Source organism: Rhyacophila brunnea, unplaced genomic scaffold (assembly GCF_057557595.1).
Source record: "Rhyacophila brunnea isolate RB1 unplaced genomic scaffold, BYU_Rbru_1.0 scaffold_1, whole genome shotgun sequence".
Lineage (NCBI taxonomy): Eukaryota > Metazoa > Arthropoda > Insecta > Trichoptera > Rhyacophilidae > Rhyacophila > Rhyacophila brunnea.
The window spans coordinates 46,165,147-46,188,702 of NW_028232751.1; the positions used below are offsets into that span (position 1 = coordinate 46,165,147).

Below are 23,556 nucleotides of genomic sequence, written 5' to 3' on the forward strand. Positions count from 1 at the left end.
ATATAATTTTGAAGCCTTTTTATCCTATATATTTATTTTATTCAAAAAATTGACAAGAGAGACAAGGGCAAGATTGACACATTTCAAGATAATTCTAAAGATACTGATTACAAGCTATGTCTTTGACCATTCAAATGTGATAAACATTCTAAGAATAATGTTTGCCTTATAATAATTATTGATTGACCGAAGAATAAGGTAGTATTTTTTTGAAATACGCCATTTCTATTGGCATTTCCCAGTGGCTAAGCTACAACATATGGTCGTAGCCATAAATTTACAAACAATAAATGAAGTAGGGAGTAAGATCATGTTAACGCGCGTGTTTAAACATGTCCCTAACCGACAAAAAAAAAATTTTAAAACGGTTCTAAAACAGTTCAAAAAATTTGATCTAATAGTAAAAAAGAGTCCTATTTTCCTTCAATACTGTTATTATTTAAAATTATATGGTTGTATGATACAATTTTCGATACTCGACAACTCCATAATTCAAATGGATGTATTAAAATATACAAAAAAACACTAAATATTCATATTAATTTTACCGCTAACACCATTTGGAAAACGCTACTGTAGAGCATCACACTGCCTTTATCCTTAGCGATAGGTAGAGGGGCCCGCTAAAGATCCTAGCCTTTCAGAATGTGGGGGCCATGGATCTCAGTATCCATGGTTGCACAAAAGGTGGCCATATACGTACAGTTTTCGTAAGAGGTTGAACATGCCAGTTAATACGTAATGGCGGCCATACAGTTATCTATGGTAGATAATCTGCTGCGCCCATAGACGGACGCTTTTCGTCCAGTCAAATGTGTGCCATGTTCTAACTGCCAGCGACCCCCTACTCCCGTGTTTTTGTAAAACTGTTGGAATTTCAACTAGCCGAAAGTTCTCGGATGACGTTAGATGTTGGTAACGTAAAGTAGAATATACCGCGCGATACAACTTCGGCTGGTGTTGCTTGTTATAAAATACAAATTCATTTATTATTAAAAATTTAATAATATTATGAACGCGGAGATCGCAAATATTATATTTTATTTATTTTTACGAGAGTAAAACAAAGTAATAGTTATTTATGTAAACATATTATTTTATACAATATAATATAAATGTTAAAATTTTAGAGAGCATTATAAATATTAAGTTATAAATATAGACTAATAACTCAGTACTCAAATTTTATTTATTGTATGTAGTGAATATTAAAATCTAAGACGTTCACAATGTAAATTAATATACCTAATTGTGAATGACAATGTCGCTAAATCTAAATAAAATTTAAGTATATATTTTAATAATATCATAGTAATTAAGTATTATACTGATGATTGATGTAAATATAATTTTGTGGCATGTTTAAATTTATTGTATATAAAATCAATACCTTTATAAATATTACCGTTTTCTTACTTAATTAATACTGTCCATTAAAGGGAATAATTTATTCAAAAGAAAAGATTAAATTTTATATTTACACGAATGTGTACAATATTGTTTCGGTGAATCGATAAAATACACAATCCACTAGCGAAATCATGATTTATTTTACCAACATCATAGGTGTGTATTTTATGTCAATTTGTTTCTAATAAAAACAATTATAACCATAATAAATTCAAAGTAAAATTATTCGTGTATCATCGTTCAAGTATACCCTACCTAAAACTAATTGAAACAATACCCCTGTGTAATATCTCCGCGAACCTAACCTCCATAGTTTTTGACACTTGCTCTGCCACAGACAATAACTGTACGTACCTATATGGGCATGTCTGTTGACAGTTCGACAGATTTAAATGGGGTAGTTAAACTGATCTGTGGTGTCCCCACTAACGTACAGTTATTGAACAGTTATTGTCTGTGCCATGTTCAACCTGTTACGAAAACTGTACGTATATGGCCACCTTAGTGGCAGTGTATATGAAATTCTATGATTCATAGGTTAGTTAGTGTAATTTGAATAAAGTTGACTTCGATAAACCTAGTTGTTGACTAATAAAAATAAACCAACCTGCAGAATTTCATACAACTTATACAATCATTTTGTAAAATAAAATTTTACCAAGTAAATGCTAACTCAATTAATGATTGACAGATACGACATTCAAGGAAAAATGAAACAGGTTTATAATAAAACGAAATATTTTTTTATTGCATTGTAGCAATATATTTTGTAATTTACTTAGTATATAAAATAAAATAATTTGCCTTAAATAATCTTTGAAATTTAAACCAAGCACATGGTTGGTATTACAAAATATTGGTAAAAAAAAATATAGTCTGATTAAAAACTAGTATGCAGTATGAAAATTATCTCTTAAAACAAATAAATCCTAAAGTAGGTACAGTAGAACCTTGATATAACGGACTAATAATTATATAAAAACGCAAACAACATTGCAAACGTTAGTACATTAAGTCCTCGACTTATGCGATTTTTAAAAATGTTTTTTTTTGCAGCAATTTGTTTTTCGGCGCTTGTATTTACATACAATATTATGTTACATATTAAGGATCATGTAAAAAAATTAGTAGTAATGCAATCTACGATAATTACCAAGAAAAGAGGAATAATAATAGAAGAAATAGAAAAAAAATGGTTATATGCATTCCAAGAAGCCTTATATTCATACAGAATAAAGTCTTGAGTCGTTTTGAAGACATAAAGTGTAAAAATGATGATAGTGTTGATACTGATACATTCACTGAAAGCCATGGACGGTTTCAAAAATTTTAAAGCCGTAATAAACTACACAACATCAAAGTAACGGGTGACGCTGCCGAGTTGTGCAGATACAGAGGAAGCTATGAGCAGAAATCATAAAAATGAAGATTACCTGGCACAACAAATTTTTAAAGTGCATGAAACTGGGCTTATTGGAAAAAATGCCAAATCTGACATAATATATTCCAACTAGAAAAATCTATGCCAGGTTTCAATGTGTCTAAAGATAGGCTAATCCTTTTACTTGGTGGAAATGCTGCTGGGGATTGCAATATCACGAAAACCTTCGGGACGAATTTCTCAATCATGTAAGTCGAGGACTTACTATACATACTGTGTTCAGACTACGAGCAGGACAGCATTATGACTCGAATTCGAGTGTGAGGGTATGACATGATTATCATACGTAGAACATTGTTTGCAAGAGGTGGCACTTGGATTTAAACATATATAACACAGAATGTTTTTTAAACAATTTTCACATTTTACTGGATATTTTGTCCGCTATATCTGAAGTCCACTACATCGAGGTTCTACTGTACAATAAAAAATAAATACAGCAAACTCCCGATTATCCGGTTTGCGGATTATCTGTGCATGAATTTTATTTGTAAAAAAAATCGCTCGGTTACGTAAACATCAGGATTGGTTCAAAACATATTACGTATTACAAAATCATTAAAAGATTCCCGTAAACAAACTAAAATCACAGATTTTCTTAATAAATAATGAGTATTAAACATGCTAAAATAATTGTCTGCTTTAGAAATGTATAATATGTAGTATTTCGAAAAGGAAAAACCATAGTTCGGATTATTTTTTGTTTATCTGTACTGCCCCTCCCCACCATTAGTCCGGATAATCGGGAGTCAACTGTATTTTCAAATCAGTAAATAATAAAATTAAAAATCCAAACAAGAATAATTATTTGATAAACAAATACATACATTTCGTTATTTAATTTAAAATATCCACAATTGTTATTCCAGGTATAAAAACATGAAGTTTATTTGAAATTTGGAAAAATATTTTTGTTTACAGGTAAAGCAAATTTTGTAATTGAGTCTGATATAAACAGTGGCGGCTCGTCCATACGCACTGCGGAATGTATATAAAATATATAAAATTATTTTTTTTTGTATTTTAAAATACCCCGAAATGACAAATACAACTGAGGACAGTAATTTCTTAAAAAAATCTTTGGAGAATTTATTATATTATTATTTATAACTACGAAAATATTTTGATGTAAAAATGGAAAATAAATTTTGTTGTACTGAGAGTATTTTAAATAGTGGAACTTGTCCATCTCTCATTGTTGTATGTATTTTTTTACAAGGTAGTCTTTGGAATGTATTTAATACGTAGAGAATCAGGCGCACATAAAAACTTAAATATCCAAATTGCACATTATAATGTTATAAGTCTTCAGTGACCTTATTCTCATTTTCAAAATTGTATATATAATTAAATTGCTAGTGAATTTTAAGAAGTATCAATGGCAATAATAATTATTAAAATAAATTGTTAAATCAATATATAAATGATTTCATAACAAAATTATTATTAGTGGAAATACTTTCAATACTGCTTGTTCCATCCACAGAAAATAAATTGTCAATAACTTTATTAACTTAACATATCTATTTTCACTCCTTTTGGCACATTATCAATTGCTTTGTCCACCTCTTGCTTTTTACCGGTATCCACCATAACATTCACTGATCCTGTGTTTTCATCCCCGTTAACAGGTTTCAAGTTTTCCTTTTCTGTTCCCTTAATATTTTCATTCACTGGACTCTTATTATCATTATTCTCAAAATCCTTTTTCTCATATTCAACAGAATTACTACTTTTTTTCCCTTTTCCTTTACCTTTCCCTTTATTTTTAAACATACTCGATTTCACGTTAAAGCCATCAGATTCTGCATTACAATTATTTTTATCAAAGGAAGTATCGTTTATAGTACTGCTGTTGGCATTAAAATATTCAATGATTTTATGTGAACTCTCATCATCAGTTAAAGGCAAAAGATTATCATCCGAATTATCGAGTCTGTCTAAAGCATTAGTGTCATTCAATGAAGCATTGCCATCGTCATCCATCACATCTAGGACCGCTGCTCGGTCGGCTTCAGTTTCTTCACAATCCGACTCCGTATCCGAAGACATTACCAATGTTTTCCGCTTCAGCTTGGGACTATCCAATTTACTTGATGCTGAAAGAAAATAGACAAATAATTAATAAAGTGATATTAACTGGAGTATAGTAGTCCGAGCATGGTCTCAGTTGAGACTCAGATGAGTCATTGGTTGAAGAATTGTGAAAGGGGTGACAAAATATTAGAATAGATGATAGAGCTCTCAATGATACTTGCTATGTGAACAGAAAATGTTCAGGAGACAGATGAAAACTATTAAGTACCTATGTCGTATACATATTCTACTTTTGTACAATTCGCTATTTTGTACATTTCTTAATGTTTATATTTTTGTCAATAATTCAAAAACTGTACGCTTCATGCTGTCACTCCCCTGTCTTCCGATAAATAAATATTTTAAAGTACACTTTTGACGTTTTTTTACATTGCTCTACTTTCGTACACATTTTCAGGAACCAATTATGTATGAAAGCCGAGGTACTGTATCTAGGTTGATAATAAAATTTAATAACGTTAATTTAAATTCTAATTCATTTAAGTTTTGTACTATTCCATTTGAGTCATTTTTTGCCTCCTGGGTATAGCCTTTCGGCATTTTCAAACACAATGCACACTCACTCACGAATGGTAAATGCACAATATCGTCGGTCTATCTTGTAAACCTCGTAAATCCAAATCAACTAATTGTTCAGGAGACAATAAAAACTGTCTAATTTTGGTTTTAAATGGAATTTCGAAATTTCAAAAATCCATTTGGTTACTTTTTAAATCAGCAACTGTATTCAGTAATTATTTTTAATAAATTTTCATTATACTTATTAAAAATAGCCTTTTTTGGATTTATGAGGTTTTCATACTTAGTGTATTTTGCCTTTTGATGGATTTAGAAGGTTTTCAGTCATAAAAACGAGTACTGTTTAAGACAATTGCAAATTAAGACACATTGTATAGTTTACAAAAATATCAAATGTAATGTTTAAACTTATTAACAATTTTACTTATATAGGTATATTTAAAAAAAATAATAAATGAACATGTTATTTTTTTTTTAATGTGGTAGATTATCGTAGTAATCGTGAAAATTTTTCGACAAAACAGTCTTCAGTTCTTGCAGATCATGATGTTTCCTTGGTTTGATTTTAAGACGACTGGCATGTAGAGGTGAAAGGTCAGCAAACTTTTTAGGTGTGACGTCCTTGTCCTTTTTGTGAGGCAATCAATGACATTATTAATGGACAACGCACTCAATACAGTAGCTAGCAAGTAAATTCACGCACAGCGACATTCGCACATGTATAGGTAGACGTCACGCAATTTCCATTATGCGATATCACGCATCGGGAATTGATAGCAATATCACCTTTATTGTAATGGCGTTAGAACAGTGTTTCTAGTGTCAATGTTCATTTGAGCGAACCCGTTTGAACCAAACCATTCGGCAGACCCGACAAAAAGCATCAGGAATTTATAGCAATATCACCTTTATTGTAATGGCGTTAGAACAGATTATGCCATTCGGCACACCCGACAAAAAAGTGAGTGTCATTTTTATTCCCAGATGCTTCGTCCATATTAATGTCATTGGAGGCAATACACTCCAAACATCTGAAAATCTTAATTTATACTGTATAGTGCCATTTGGTTCATATAATGATGCCCTTATATCAGTGACAACCGGATTACCAACTTTTTTTCCAGGACGAACACTTTTGATAAATTTAAAGTCAAATTTGTTGAAATCGTTGTGATACAGATATTCACTATAATATGGCTCTGGTTTCTTTCGAGCATTACGGCATTTATTCCGCAGGAACATTTATATCCTGTTTTTTTTCAGGTACCTTTCAATAGTAGAATGCATCGAATCAACTGGCATTTGGGTGTGTCCTTTTTCTAATATCCTAATATCATTCATCATTGCAATATTCAATAGTGAATTTTCCATCGTCGAATTTCAATTTTGATATGTACAACCATCGCTATATAGGATTAGTTCTCTTCTGTCTGTTTCCGATAGAGATGGCAAAAACTTTTTTGATGCTTAACAGAACATGCTCCCATGCATGTTCTGTTTTTTTCCTTCCGAAATATTGCTCACCTCTTTCTATATTTGCCTTCTTTTTTTCACTTTTCCACTCGGACTTATCTGCCTTGCATTCATTTTTTTTCCTCCTTTTCCTTTAAGTGTCCGTACTGATTTCCTGTAACGAATCATCAGTATTGGAATAAGGAACTAAATAATGGCTTTTTCACGAGATTTTCATAGTTTGAAGATCTGTCAATAGTCTCGATTATATTGTTTCCTGATAATTTTGCTAGTTGGGGTCTCACACTTATATTGTAAGAAGCTTTGTGTTGTGAATCATTCATTAAAACATTGTCATCGCTAGAAATGACCTCATATGGCGATGAGAATGGAATAATATGTATGGTCTCATAATATTCCATTGGGATTATTTCTATATTATTTCCTTCCTTAGCAGCAGTTGTTTCAATTGTGTTATTTTTTATTTGTAGCATGCCCATAATTTTTTGAGCCCATGACATCTGAAAACAGATTAAACTTTGTAAATTTTGCATTCACGTAGTAAGTGGGTACTTGAATGTAATTTGATTTGTTTACTTTTCTAATTGGATGTGCTAATAAACTAAAAACCATTGAAAATAACCAAACATCATTAAATATGCATGTCATGAAATTCTAACCTGAAAAAAACGTTGTATTGTAAATGTAACATTGTGTGTATATTATGGGAAATCATTATAAATAAAACGCTTACCTTAATATTTAATCTATATTGTATCAATATAAATTAATTCCTCTCGTAATATGATACCCAAAGTATAGTTGTATAACGAAACAAGACGAAGGTAATGTAATACTCAAGACACTGTGACAGTTCTCCATACGAAATGGCGGGATTACGGTATTTACGAGGTTTGCAAATTTTATTGTTGTATGGACGCGATTTACGAGGTTTTTGTGGATTGATTTTTGAAATTATTAAACGAGATATGGATATAAGAGTTTAACACATTCGTAGATATTCAACCATTCTAACGTATTCGCTCAAAATCTCATTTTTGACCAAAACGGGATTTACGAGGTTTACAAGATAGACCGACGATATACGGTATCTCTCAATAAGTATGTATATCTCCCCTAGATACTTCAAGTAAACCCATAGCAACAACCGCAATCATCCTTCTTTGGATTCCTATGTTTATTCAGGTTCTCACCTGTTCCTTTATTCACTATGCTTAAAGAAAATGAAGTTTGGTGATAGGCAGTCATATTTCAAAAAAAAATATTTTGGGTGAGATGTCATTAGTGATATTATTTCCCCTCTCACCATGAAATTATCATGTTACGGTTAGGGCATCTTGCCAGCATACTTTGAGTGGTTCCCCCTTTGACAATATTTCTGATGAAACTAAAGAGTGATAGATCATGTTATTAATGGCAAAATGCAGACTGTACCTTCTGGCACTCTGATAGATCAATTATTCATGAGAACCCAAAAGATTAACCAACCTTAAGCAATTTTATTACGTGACACTGGTGAACCAAGCCAAAAAGCAACAGAGATGTGCAAGGCATTGTCACCCAGACATGTCAAGACTAAATTAAACGGCTGATCAACAATTGAATAGTTACGACAGTGGCGTTGTATTGAGAAGCATGAACAATCGCAAAACCGGCAGATATTAAAATTTGTGTTCCATCGGAGATTTCTGACCGAGTGCGTTAAGTCATCGTTTAGCGCGCGTTCCCGATGATTAAATCATCTAAGTGACTTCATGAATCATGCAAGTAATGTGCATCACAATACGACCAAAATCATACTATTCCGCAGTGGCGAAGACTCCATACTAGGCGATTATTTAAAGCCTACCTTCTTAAGAAAAATAATTTTTATTTTCATGTTGCCGTATTTATATAATCACAAATAATAATATATTCAATAAGCCCAAAGACATCTATCGTAAAATTGTCATAATTTTACGATCTTTTCCCATATTTCAATAAGCACCATCTATGGCATCTCTCGAAAGTTTAAAAAATAGAACACACAGCGTTTCGCTTCACATATTGCATAGGATTATTTTCGCGTGAAACGACGGGTTTTTCAATATGAAGTTTTTTCTCATTATTTCAAAATGTCTGGCGTCCCGCATACAAATGTACAAGCTGGTTCGTTAGCGCTTACGTCGCGAGAGCGCATTTATTTAAAATAATTAATAAGAAGATAATTTAAAAAAAAATATTTCTATGGGATTAAATCACATAAATATGTATTGATTGTTGTTAAAAATATAAAATAATTTATCTCATGATTTTTATTAGTTCACTCGTTAGACAATTAAGATATCTGATATTGTACCTACCTAAGTCTGTGTTTTAAATATAGAAGTATTTTAAAATGTCTAGTTTTACGGGTTAAATTATAAATTGTTATTGAACATAATACAATACAGCAACGGATATTTTCATAGATGATAGGTAATATATTTTGAGCGTAAATGTTACGTTTATAAATGTTTAGGAAAATACATAAGTAATTCAAGCTAATTGCTTATTTTTATGAACTAATTATAACAAACCAATTAAGCTTTTGAAATTTCTTCGTTTTAGCGTACCTATTTATCAGTAGTAATATTGGGTTATCTTCTTATTTCCTGCAAATATATATGACATGCATGGTTACTCCCACAGCCTACCTCTTTCAAAAAGTCACCCTTCGCCACTGCTATGCTACGGAATACGTTCACACTTCTTTTCGCTAAGTATGATCATCCAATTAATTAATCATTCATGCACACATTAGCCTAAGAGGATGGAACACTAAGCCACACAGACAAACACCCAACGTATTCCATAAAGCTGCCTTCGTAGGGTAGGGATGCTGAAAAAAAATTTGGAATTAGAAAAGACTTTCATAATTTCAAGAATTCGAATATATCACTCTTTTTGAATGAATGGCATAATTTTATTCTGAGACAGGCATATTTGTCTTATTCCACCAGTTTGCTTGTGCGAAACTGTCGATATTTACGCAATCCATGGTTGGGTATATAGCTATGGCCAGACTCTTGATAAGAATGAATCAAGACTAAAAAAGTTGTTTGAGCTGCTAATTCCTGTCAATCGAATCCAAGATCACCGCATCTAACATGCAGTTATCCGCAAGTAGAGGTGTTGATTGAGAACGAGATTGTGAGAATCCTCTATTCTTGTTCTCCGACAATATTTTTTTCTGAAATTATGAGATTCTCATTACTTAAGAAATTGTTATTAACACGCTTGGTACCGCAAACGAGAATTCTCGTGACAATGAAAATTACGTTGAGTACCGCGCACGAAGATTCTCGTTTTGGCGCGCGTTTTTAAATAAATATTTTTACAGTGACATCTATCACATACCCAGAACCTGTCCATCGTCATCTGGCTGTCTACCAAAAAAGTTGGTAATACGCTTCTGCCAGTTAGGGGTTTCTCGTGGGAAGTATCGGTTGCCGACTTTCCTATATCTGCCTAAAAACAGATAAGCATGGTATTCTTTATGATAAATATATAAATTCAACATTGACAGCAATATTACCATAACTGAGTCAAATTTTAAGTGAATAAAGAGGATTTGATGAAACAATATTTTATACTTCAATCAGATTCATTCATTGAAATAAGGATTAAAGAATGTGAAGCAAAATTATGAGGGCTATTCAAAAAATATTCCACCTATGTTTTTCCCGGGGAAGTTAATGAAGCACATGAGGTAAGGATATTTTCATGCACATGTGTGAACTTTTCCCTTCCCACAGAGAGCACCAATCGCTGGCAGCCAGTTTTGTAAGTGAGGAAGTCTTTGAAGTCCGTCATATTTACATTTCGCGTGAAATGACGGAACATGAGCAGTTTCACATCTAGCGTGTGTGGACCATGCAGGACCATCGTGTCACCGTTCAAAAACTTGTGGAGAGTGACAGCGCAAAATTCATGCCCAAACGGCCAATGATGGAACAGAAGCAATTTTATCTGCAAATCTCGTAGGGCAAGTTGGACTCTGCAAACAGCAACCCTAACTACTGAAGACCAGAAACGGTTTCTTGTGATTTTTGGCCGTTTGAGACATGAAGAAATTGTGCAGAATGCGACAGCCCCGCTGCACTTTATTCCCTAAGAGTTATTCCAGAAATCATTCCAACAATGACAGAACTTCCGGGAGGGGTATGTGCAATCCCAAGGAGACTATTTTGAAGAGTATTAGGGTTTCAGACTCCCACATGAACAACTTTCCCCGGAAAATGGTTATTTGATACTTTTTGAACAGACTTTGAATTATCATAATACTTGATTAAAGGTTTAACAGCATAGAGATAAGAATAAATTGTAGAGGCCAAATATTGTATTATCGATGTTATGTAGAACCAGTTTTAATAAAGATCCGAATGTTTACCGATTTTCACCATTAGGGGCACGCGGGTTTTGGAGAGTTACCACAGAAATTCACATGTGCTCTGTACAGCAAATAGATGTGGATAAACGACCTTTTCACATCAACAAATAATAAATTCCAAGAAGTTCTAACCTGACTTAGAAGACGAGGCTTTCGGCGGCTGCATTTTGCCCACTTTTGAAGAGCTCTTTCCACTGAACACTGAAAAGTAGTAAGTTTAAACAACTAAATAACAAACATTATATAATAATCGCGATATATATTCAACATCAGCGGATAGCTGAAATACATTTAAATATAAGGCAATCATTTTCAATTGTAGTAAACAAATTTCCACGTTGTTACACTCGTAACAATGTTTTGAATGCTTGATTTAACGATGATACGTAATAAAAATTACGTTAAAATAAAGATCATAGTTTCCTATACTTTTTCTAATAACTGAAGCTTTGGTTCTTGCCATTTTATCAAGTCAATACTGCTTGATACGTTGTAAAATTTGTACAAATTAACTACAAGTGGTTGTATGCAAAATCCTTATTTTGACAGCGAAATTGGCGCAAAACAACTGTCAAAATGTAGCCAGGTGCAAGCTGAGATTTTACTTATATTATCTGTGGTGAGCTTCGTCTGATTTGTCTATGCTCTGCTACTAAAACGAACGAATAAAAAAGTCGAGTCTGATGCCGGCGCTCCAGTGGCACACTCAGGATTTAATATCGGGGGGCGGGCTAAGGAGGAAAATGTGAATTAGTCCCATAGGCTCTTTTTCTTCTTCATATAATTATTTTTACATATTTTCACAATACATGGCGGAATATTATTACATTTTCTCCTATTTTTTAGTAATTGGAGGTATAAAGCCTCCCCCAAACCAAAGCGAATATTCGCAGCGAATTCGCAACGCCCTCGCTATCGCTGTCGCTACCGCTTGGATTTGATGCGAATTTCGCGTTTGGCCCCACACCAAAGCGTCAGCGACGCAGCCATAGACTAAATAATTTTATTTACGCGCCAGATTTAAAATTGTAAATATTATTAATATTTTACGCCAATTATTCTATAATTTTTATGAATTAAATATAAAAAATACACGTACACTATAGCGCTTTCAGAATTGCTACAACTTTTACCCACTTTGCGTAAAGTGTATTTTAATTATCTGAAACAAGGTGGCAGCATTGGATGCAGCCATAGACTAAATACATATACGAATGTCAAAGTGACAGTTCTGTGTTGACAAAATGTACACGTCTTCTGAATGCTTATTACACGCTGAGGATATAATGAGATGGCGTGCGACAAATTACATCGACATTTAATATAACCTTACTTTATGACAGGGCAAGATTGCCATGGCTCATAGGTAAGATAGATTTACTCAGTTTCATAACTGCACATATTATAAATAAGCATTTACCATGAAGGGTTAACAGGATTTGAAGGTAATATGCTATTGAAATAACATGTCTCCGTTATTTGAATTGTAGGTTTTGACTATTTTGCGTTTCTACGCAGAGGGAGCGTACCAAAAACGGGTAGGCCAAGTCTTCTGCGCAATGAGCCAGGCATCAGTAAGCAGATGCATAGGAAACGTGTCCGATGCTATAATAGCAGTGCTTAGTAATACTTACATACAGTCTCCATACAGCGCTGACAGTCTTTAGTGTTGTGTTGATACCCTCTGATCAATTTATACAATATTACAATGTACATGTCATGTAACTAGAGTAACTGCGCATAGACATGTTGCAAGGGATGGTGTGATGAGGGGTAGGTGATGAATAAAATCAGAAGGTTTTGATGCGTATAAAAGTAATTCCCCAAATTTATTATCCCTTAACACAAATTACAGATTCAATTTACAGCTTGAATAATACAAAGTTTATAAATTAGATTACGACGATAGTGTTTGTGATAAAAGTTATTTTAACGTTGAAGCGAGCGGCGTGTTATTAAGACGAGCGAATTTAAGGTACTGAGTTCTTGTTGGATTGCCACGTCTGTTTTTATATTGAAAGTAGACAAAGGAAATGCTATCCACAGCGTGGGTAAATTTATTGTTTTGTTCCCACATTGCGGATAGATTCCTGGGATTTTGTCTGCGAAATTTGATTAAGGTACAAACGTTATCAGTCCAACAATGGATTTCACACGACACAATGACAGGAATGCACTGTTTACTCGTTCATTCCTGTGATGGACAACTGACACCCGGCACTTAAGCATTTCTTCAGCCGGCGGGAGGTGATCATATGTCCGTTCTCACGGCAGTGTTTTGCTGATTATTAAAAATATTGAATTATTAAAATGTTGTAATTTTTAGGTTTTAACTGCTATCTACACATTGCACTGTCTGCGGACTACTTCCACCCTCAGACACAACAAGTAAATTAATTACCTACTCAATAAGAATTTAACGGTAATATTATTTTGTGTCGGTAAAAATATTTTTTAATTTCAGACTTCAAGAAAGGGCAGGTTTCCCGAAAATCATTGGGTGCATTAACTGCACCCATGTGCGAATATACCCGTCATACTTGGGGACTTTCAAAAATGAGCGCAGAAAATTTTCTGTAAATGTGAAATTCGTAATAAAATCTATGTTGTTTCTGATACATTCATATTCATTACGTATAATATCATAACATGACATTTATTTTTATGCAGGTATCTGACATGGACATTCTGGCAGTGAGTGCCAGATTTCCTTTGAGTGTTTATGACCAATTCATATTTAGTGGATCGTTGGTAAAAACTGAAATGAAACATCTACAGAACGACAAGAATTAGGAATTTTGTTTCATTAGGGAAGTATGTTAAACTTTACTTTACTATGGCAGTACCAGTAACAAATATTTTTGTTTGGTTTATATTCATCCGTATTTTGTATAGGTACTTCAAAGGAATCAAAATTTTGCATAGGTATGAATATGATATTTAATGAAACAGTTTTTTAATTATTTAAATCCTGATTTCTAATATTTTTACAACTTTCAGTCGAAAACATATTCAAATTAACAGACTGTGTATATTGAAATCATTCTAGTGCCACCATAGGCCAGCCAGACTCACTACACGGCTGCCCGCTGTTTGACCAGGGATGTGATTGAGTGTTTTTGGATAATGGACCACACCAGATCGCATAGCTACAGCAACAAGTGCAAGACCAACCGTGGCTATACATACAGTATACATGTATATATTAAATATAATTTATGTATATTTATTTATGGCTTATACACCGAAACAAAATATGTCACTTAACTGTACTTGAATATTTTTGCAGGATCATTCAATAAAAAATACTTGGTTTAGGTTAAGAAAGTTTTAATAATCATTTTTGCACAGAATACAAGAAAAATATTTATATAATTATTAGAATTACAATGAGCTTTAAAAGTAACACGATATTGTAATAAAATGGACAAATATGAAAAAAAATAACAATAAATTGTATATAGATAGGTAGACAGGGTTCAGATGATTCTGGCAGTGCAGGCGACTCATTTAGGTGTCAGTATTGTTACTTTCAAATGACAATAACACCGTTCCAATGTGATTCGGTCGTGCCAGAAGACTCTGTCCTTCCTCTATTTAGTAACCGGGCGTTTTACAACTTTAAATGAAAATTAAGTGGGTATATAGATAGTATATTTTTTCTAGTATAATATTATTTAATTAGGTGACTTTTTATTTCTTTATTACTTGAAATGGTGTTTATATGGTAGATGGATTATAATGGTTTTGAAATATAGTTATTTTTGTTAATTCTACTTTAACTGAGTCATTTACCTTGACAGCTGTTTCGGCACATAAACTCATTTTCGGAAAGTTGTGATAATTTGTGATTATAAAAGAGCTACAGGTCACGTAGCAAATTAAATACGCTTAGTTAAATAATAAATACGTACCAAATATTTTACAAAATACACCACATACATCCATCGAATATGGTATATAAAATACAGATTCAAGTATCAAATAATTCTTGGATAAATAGATGTTTATGTAAGTATATGTTTTTTTAAATACTTGCATGATACTGTGTTGTATAACATTTAAATTTATATTTTTGATTTTGATTTACATACTTAAATGTACCTACATAAATTTGTAATGTACAGTAGGTACTTAATTACATTTTTAACATTAGGAAATTACCATTATTCGATTCTATCCACCCGCCATGTCTATAATCACCCCAACGCTGGATAGAAAGAGACATCACACAAAATTGGCTGTTTGATAATAAATGGTAGTTGAAAAATATTTTAGAGTATGATTATGTCCATAGAAACAGGTTTTAAGTCATTCATATTTGTCCGAATAATGTGTAGCAGAAAAATAGAAATTTTAAAAAGGGTCTATTCAGTATTCACCCCATTCTACGGCAAACATTTTTCTTAATAAAAATAGGTACATCAATAGAGGAATCATAAAATGGACCTTGGCCCTCGCCCACGCCTTATTCATCCTTGTATATTATATTATCACACTTAATGTTTTGGAAAATTCATTAACATTGTGCACAAATGCCACTTTTGTTGATTGACACTTCACTTAGTTGATCTCTTTGTTCACGTGAAGTACAATAAAAGTATGTAGCAGCGAAGAACTAGAGACCGAAAATAGTAGAAGGAGCTAGAAGAGGCTTTCATCTAGCAGTGGAATGACCCCGACTGATGTTTATGATGAAATATTATTTTATTCCTGTTAATGCCGGGGGTTTCATTTTTAATTTCTTCTGGTGCTTTGTACCTACGTTGAAAGGTTGAAGATCTTTGCGAAAATTAAATTCATCACAAAGCATTAGTATATCTCCAACATCATTCAGGTAGGTATCCATGATGATAATATAATATTATGTACTTAGAGGAGGTACCTGACCTTTATATTTACATGCACATAAAATTATTAATCTTATTGCCTAATGCAGACCAAGATATACCTACCTACATAATATTACATGAACAGAAGTTTAAGAACATCTCAATTAAGTTTAAAATGTTTGTAGGTATACAAATTAATGTGAAACAGAAAACATTGGTTATGTTAGGTAGGTACATGGAACATGTAGATATTATCTTGGTTCGCGGTCGGCACTGGGCAAAACCAGTTTATTAGCTCAATATACCTATACATAATGAAGGAAATATATACCTAGTAGGTATATAGGTACATAATATCGTTTTAGTGATTGAGGTCTCTTGAGATCAAAAAACAAACACAACCTAGGTATGTCCTACTGTAAATAACCCGATAGTAAGTAGTATGTAAGGTTTTTGGTCTAAAACCTTACAAAATACCACAATGACGACATGGAGTACCTACTTATCTACCTATATGTATATTATATATTTAGCTACAATAGAAATGCTATGCTGCATAATGTTAGATGCAAAAAAATAATCTTAAAGACTACCTATCTAACCTAAAAAAATATTATCAACGAATATAAAATGGGTATTTACGTGACCGATACCGAATATGATTGAAGTAGGTATTGTAAATGATACCTAATTATAACATTATTGATATGACTGCTCGAAAGTCGAAACCAAAACGTCAAACGATCGCAATAAGTTAGAACTGTCAGTGCACTAACAATCAAAGTTATAAAGTTTCTGTTATTAAAGGCTGTGCATGAAGCAAATTAATAATATGTATTTTTTAAATATCGGGACCTTAGATTAAAGTTATTTATTTATAATAGCGTATTCATCCTGTCAAAAAACTTTACATACTTTGGTTAGACAAAGATACCTACATAATATTATTATGACGACATTCATACCATTTTCAACAATTTCCCTGCCAATTTCATCCCATATCTTATCTTTCTTTCTTATGTTTTGTAGTCACTGTCAGAGAAATCATAAAGGATTGGATATTTCCGGACCAACTCGATCAGCTGCTCAATGTCTTCGCCATTTTGATTTTACTAATTCCCTTGGCGAAATTGTCCGCCGCGAATAAATTCGCTGTCGACAGAGTTCCCGAATATTCGCTGCAAATTCGCACTCAAGACGCAAGGCGGTCGCGCAAGCGTGCTCTGTCCCGTAAGCCAATACGAGCTTGATTGGCGAATAATTCGCTGCGAATATTCGCTTTGGTTTGGGGAGGCTTAACGGCGGCAACCATGCTAGACATCTACGCCTAGTATGCTAAAACATTACTCAAATATTATCGGCTGTGCTACCCGCTTGGTCTAGAGAGCTACAATATTTATGCCGAATTTCACTGAAAAAAAATGTTCTTTTGATTTAAACATCACCGCCGACTAGTGGGTATAGTCGTTTTTTTCGCCGAATGTTTATTGTCGACTTTTAGTTTTTTAATATTTAGGTTCCAAAATATTAATTGAAAATTGACAAAAAAAGTTTTAGTGCATTTAACTTATACACAAACCTACTCAACACAACACAGCCTAATTTCTCGTTTATCGGTCTTTTGTCAATTATTGCACACGGTGTACCTACACCATGGCTCCCTCATCCATCCTGAAACGGGCCCTCAGGCTAGGATATTTGGCGGGACCCCTACCTACCGCTAAGATTAAAGGCAGTGTGAAACACTACATTAACGTTTTTCAGAATCAGTTCAAATTAAGGATACTTATACAGTGAATTATTGGCGATTTTTAAAACATCTACTTTAATAATGGAGCTGTCAAGTATCGACACATAATAATCAGAAAATATATTGCACAATTATATAATCTAAAATGTTCATGGCCACGAAGTATAATAGCGCTTAGAATTTTTTTTACTATTAAAGCTAATTGATGATGTGTGTTTATCTCACTTATCTGGTCAACCCGACACGCCGGGCTCCCCACATCCCGGGCCACCAAGCTAGGGCCCTGTCAGCCCTCCCCAGCCATAACTTACACCACTCTGGAATTCGGGTGGACACCGAGATTTTTTTGACAGTTCCATTAAAAATCCGACATTAGTGTTTCGAAATTTTTGTGTTAGAAATTAAAATCTGTGAAATTTTTCTAAAAACGGTGCTGGAGAATAACAAATCATTTTTTGCGTGTTTTTATTTGTCTAAGCCCAAGGTATAGTTTATTGGCTTTCAATTTCGATGTTTAAAATTATTCTGGTAATTTTCATGTTTGGGGTGCCAGGGCCTCTTGCCTTCCCCCCCCTGGGTGCACCACTGCGGCGCTCCATAAAAAAATAAGTAATAAAGAAAAAAGCAAGTACGGCTTGGCACGCAAGTCAGACGATTTACAAGTCTTCCGACTTTAATCGCAACTTTTAACTTTTGACAGTTCGACTTTTTTATTCGTTCGTGATCAGTAGCAGAGCATAGACAAATCGGATGATTTATTGTCCTTGGACTTGCGTGCCAATCAGTGTTGCCAACCGTACTATAATTATAGTATTTGTACTATAATTTTGGCCCGCGTACTATGTACGATATAAAACATGTATAGTACGCCCAAAATACTATAATTTTGAATATCGGAAAAAATATGTAAAAAGTACTTAAATTTCGTTATTTCCGTTCGATAAATTGGTGCAAAGTACTATAATTTCGCAATAATATAAGAAGATTTGGTGAATTTGGAAAAAAAATGCTGGAAAAACGTAAAAAAACCCCTTGACTTTGGTTTAAAATGAAATTTCTTGAATTCTTCGGTAAGCATTTTTGGTCGGATGAGTTACCTATATAAAAAGGGGTCTCGTAGTTTCTCTTCTCAAATTGTCCGTTATTTTTTCTGAGAACCAAAAAATCTATACATTTTCAACAGATGATAACGCGTACTATATTTTTTCCCCAAATACTATAATTTTGGAGGCTTTGTACTATAATTCCATTTTTAAAAGATGGCAACACTGGTGCCAATGGAGCGCCGGCATTATGCCAGCCAATGCCAGCGTTCCATTGACGAGCCAAAAGTCCGAGGACAATAAGGCCCTCCTCCCACGGCGCAACTGAAATCTGACAGAACTGGTTTGTGAAGGAACTCATAAACTGGCCAATGTGATGCTTCGCACACGGCACTACTGAAACCACTTGAAATAATAATCACATAACCTCAAACTGTCAAACTGAACCATCAGCTGTTTTGTACAAAAACCGACAACACGCACGCTGCTGCGTTTATTCGATTAGAATTAAGCTATTTCAATTTTTCTTATCTTGTACTTTTTACGTTTTGGGTTGTTAATGATTTTTATAGCATGACACATGTTCGCAGTGTGACCAATTTTGGTAAAAAATATGATTTTTCACCGAATCTAATAATGTTGGTACCACTGTTTTACGGTGACTGGAAACTTCAAAGACCGCGCGACTAGCATGTCGCGTCTCTTCGCGACCGTTTTGAAGCTGAGAGATTCCAGTCTCGCCGTCAGCGAGCCGTCATTGAAATACATTAGCTAGATACTGGCTGGAATTTTAGTTTCAGTTCCGACGGACATAAGTTGCGCCGTGGGAGGATGGCCTAAGTCTTCAGATCAGTGATGCCAACCGTACTATAATTATAGTATTTGTACTATAATTTTGGCCCGCGTACTATGTACGATATAAAACAGGTATAGTACGCCCAAAATACTATAATTTTTAAAATTCGGAAAAATAGATGGCGCTAAAGCTGTTCGGGAGAGGTCCATTTACCTGGATCACCCAATGTTAAAACTCCAACTTTTTTTGGGTGCATTTGTTTGTGCACGATTTTTTTTCGTTTGTGCACCTATAATAACCGAAAAATTCCAATTTCAAATTGGGTGTTCCAGCTAAACGTTGGGTCACCCAATGTTAAAACTCCAACTTTTTTTGAGTGCATTTGTTTGTGCATTGTTAGTGCACGTTTGTGCACGCATTTTTTTCGTTTGTGCACGCCAATGACATTTTAAATGGACATCTCACTTCATATCGGCGCGCACGAGAAATTGTGCATGAGAGTCATTCACAGATGTATAGGTAGACGTCACGTGACCATATGACGTATCCATTTCCATTATGCGATACAAGCTTCGAGAATTTATAGTAATATAACCTTTATTGTAATGGCGTATTAGAGTCATTACTCATTACGTTAGAAACAGATTCTAGGTTACTTACGACTTCTCGGAGATTAGACGCAAGTGACCCCAGCGCATCACAGGCGTCTGTCCAATGGTTTCTGTCATTCAATTGCATTGAATAAACATTCATCAATATGTATCTTATAATGGTATTTTATCAATAATAAATAATACTAACACATGAAAAGTGATATCCCATCTTTCTTGGAGTGTTTAGTAGATTTTTTTACAATTTTTAACTATGCACATTGGCATTTTGTAACACAATAATAACGGTGGAGTCGAAACCTGACAGTCAGAAATTTTGTATGGGCAGACCCAGCGGTGTCGCCAGACCGCTTGCAAGCAGAATGTTCATTTGAGCGTAGGATACCGATATTAAAATATGAATTTCGCCATCCGGCAGACCCGACACAAAGTGAGTGTCATTTTATTTTCCAGATGCTTCGTCCATATTAATGTCATTGGTGCACGCACATTAAGGGGGTTATTTGCATTTCAATTTGGGTGACCCAGCTAAATGCTGGATACTTGTGTCACTAAACTTTTTAAAAAAATTTAAATTGTAAACTCTTGTGCGTCGGTCAGTGTTGCCAACCGTACTATAATTATAGTACAATACTATAATTTTGATTCTGCAAAAAATGTAAAATACTATAATTTTACGCCAAATATGCCAAAATACTATAATTTTAAAGGATTTAAGCCGAAAAATGTTCCTGTACTATATTTTTTACAGAAATACTATAATTTTTACGCCTTTGTACTATAATCAGCATAGAAAAAGATGGCAACACTGGCGTCGGTAGTAAACGTTAGTGCACGATTCTTTTTTGCCTTTTCACCTATATTGAGCGCGCTATTTGATTTTTAAGTTTGTATGCAATACCTGACTGCGTGAGTTTAAAAAAATTTTTTTTAGTGAATTCTCTTGTCGCATAACTAGTGAAAAATTCTGCATACTTTTTAATTTTTTTTCTCATATAGTTCGTGAGATATTTGATATGAAATATTTGATGAACGTTAACTAGAACCACCCAACAAACTTTTTTAACTTTTTATTAGGTCATTAATTTGTCTATTATTGGCTTACGTTTGTGCACGTGCTTTTATTGTTTTCAAGATTACATCGTGAGAGATATTATTTTTTTTAATTTAGTGACTTGATACTTGAACCAATAAATTTGCCTTAAATTTTTTTAGTTAAATGCATACGATTATGTATATTTATTTAAACTTTTTTCACGTTTTTTCAAATTTTTATCTCTTATATTAAGCTAGAAATTTGATTTTGAATGGCCGTCAAGTTTTAACACCAAACATTTTTTTTCACATTTTTTAAATGCATTCCTTTGAGTAATTTAATTACATGATTTTTCATGAAGTTTTTATTGTTTTTCCATTTGAATTACGCGAAAAATTCGCATTTTTCCATTTTTACTAAGTACCCCGTCAAAATATCCCGAACAAAAACAACCGCATCCGTACGAATGGTCCGGTCAAAAGACTTTAGTAACAGCCAACACGGCCCCTACCTACCTGTTTTCCATTTATGTACTAATCCAAGATTATCAACATCTTCGTGCTTCAAGTTGGAAAGCACCTGTATATATTTTTATTTTTGCGTCGTCAAAATATCCTTTGCGAAGCCATTCGCAACAATCATAGCTGTCACCAAAAACTGTTTTCACCACTCCAATGTCACAATATAATAATATTATATTATTCATCTTACAAATTATTGATGGCTTTCACTATAATATTATCTTTAGGCCATCCTCCCACGGCGCAACTGAAATCTGATGGAACTAGTTTGTGAAGGAACTCATAAACTGACCAATGTGATGCTTCGCACACGGCGCTACTGAAACCCAGTTGAAATAATAATCACATAACCTCAAACTGTCAAACTCAACTATCAACCGTGTTGTACAAAAACTGACAACACGCGCGCTGCAGCGTTTACATACGGTTATTTTGATTTTCCAATTAATATTTAACCAATTTTGGTAAGAAAATATGATTTTTCACCGAAATCTAATGATGTTGGTACCACTGTTTTACGGTGACTGGAAACTTCAGAGACCGCGCGACTAGCATGTCGCATCTCTTCGCGACCGTTTTGAAGCTGAGAGATTCCAGTCTCGCCGTCAGCGAGCCGCCATTGAAATACATTAGCTAGATACTGGCTGGAATTTTAGTTTCAGTTCCGACGGACATAAGTTGCGCCGTGGGAGGATGGCCTTAGACCTCGTGCGTTTATAAATGTTTCGTTGTGCATTAATTTATGACGAGCAAGATTTATATCCAACGCTAGTTACTTTAAAAATCCCTTTTTATTAATTTTAAGTACGTTTAATAATAAGACAACCAATAAACAAAATTATAAGTAGTTATTATCCACCTTATCGTTTCGAATGACAGCTAATAATTAGTAATAATTATTTAAATATTAGTATTTTGTCATATATTGTCTATTACTATATATTAACAAGTTTGTTGTCGTTGCCTATCAAACGTCACAATCATCTGTCACATGAGATCAGCGCCTTTCATGTTTAGGGTACTGGATATACTATTTAATACACATTTATCCATCTATTTACCACATCCATGCTTAAGCAATTATACTGGATAATAATTATTGTTCTCCCTAGAATTTTCCCAGCACCTATTAACCGCCCTACCTCTTAGTTATTTTCCAAGAAATGGGTAAAAAAAAGTCACCTTTTTTTACCTTTGTAATACGAAAACAATATTAGTCCTCATCCATATCTGACAATATTTTGTTGAAATAGATGCATTTACAATAGATTAGATTAGATTCATTTTATCAGGGGTTGCAAACTAGTGGTGTAGCAGTAAAAATATTTTGAAAATAATATTTTATTTGTGTAAAAATTACACATAAAAGGGATTTCAGAAATATATCAAGCATATATTTTATTTTTCCTTAGTGTGTTACATCAGGGGTTGGAAACTTGTAGTGTAGTAATAAAAATATTTTGAAAATAATATATTACTTTTGTAAAAATTATACGTATAAGGGTTTATAGAAATATATATATAGAGAAAAGAACCTCACCTGGGTTAGGAAGCAGACAGGAGTACGCGATATAATAGACGTTTCCAAACAGTTGAAATGGAGATGGGCGGGGCAC

At 33.6% G+C, this 23,556-nt stretch overlaps 1 protein-coding gene and 1 long non-coding RNA gene across 4 annotated transcripts; one reads left to right on the top strand and one right to left on the bottom strand.

The window, feature by feature from the left end:
* Positions 1-3,876: 3,876 nt before the first annotated feature.
* On the bottom strand, positions 3,877-11,901 carry LOC147079864 (uncharacterized). The gene is made up of 4 exons (XM_085945260.1): positions 11,781-11,901; positions 11,484-11,552; positions 10,319-10,429; positions 3,877-4,950 (listed from the first exon to the last, which is right to left on the bottom strand). The coding sequence occupies exons 1-4, from the start codon at positions 11,812-11,814 to the stop codon at positions 4,361-4,363; spliced, it is 804 nt and encodes a 267-aa protein (XP_085801386.1). The 5' UTR covers positions 11,815-11,901; the 3' UTR covers positions 3,877-4,360.
* A 678-nt stretch (positions 11,902-12,579) lies between these two features.
* LOC147079865 (uncharacterized) lies at positions 12,580-14,657 on the top strand. 3 transcript variants are annotated; one of them, XR_015070671.1, is made up of 4 exons: positions 12,580-12,717; positions 13,816-13,927; positions 14,022-14,165; positions 14,401-14,657. It is a non-coding gene; the product is annotated as an uncharacterized LOC147079865 (long non-coding RNA). The 3 variants fall into 3 exon arrangements; XR_015070694.1 differs by lacking the exon at positions 13,816-13,927 and having other exon boundaries at positions 12,581-12,796; XR_015070681.1 differs by lacking the exon at positions 13,816-13,927 and having other exon boundaries at positions 12,581-12,717.
* The last annotated feature ends 8,899 nt before the right edge of the window (positions 14,658-23,556 follow it).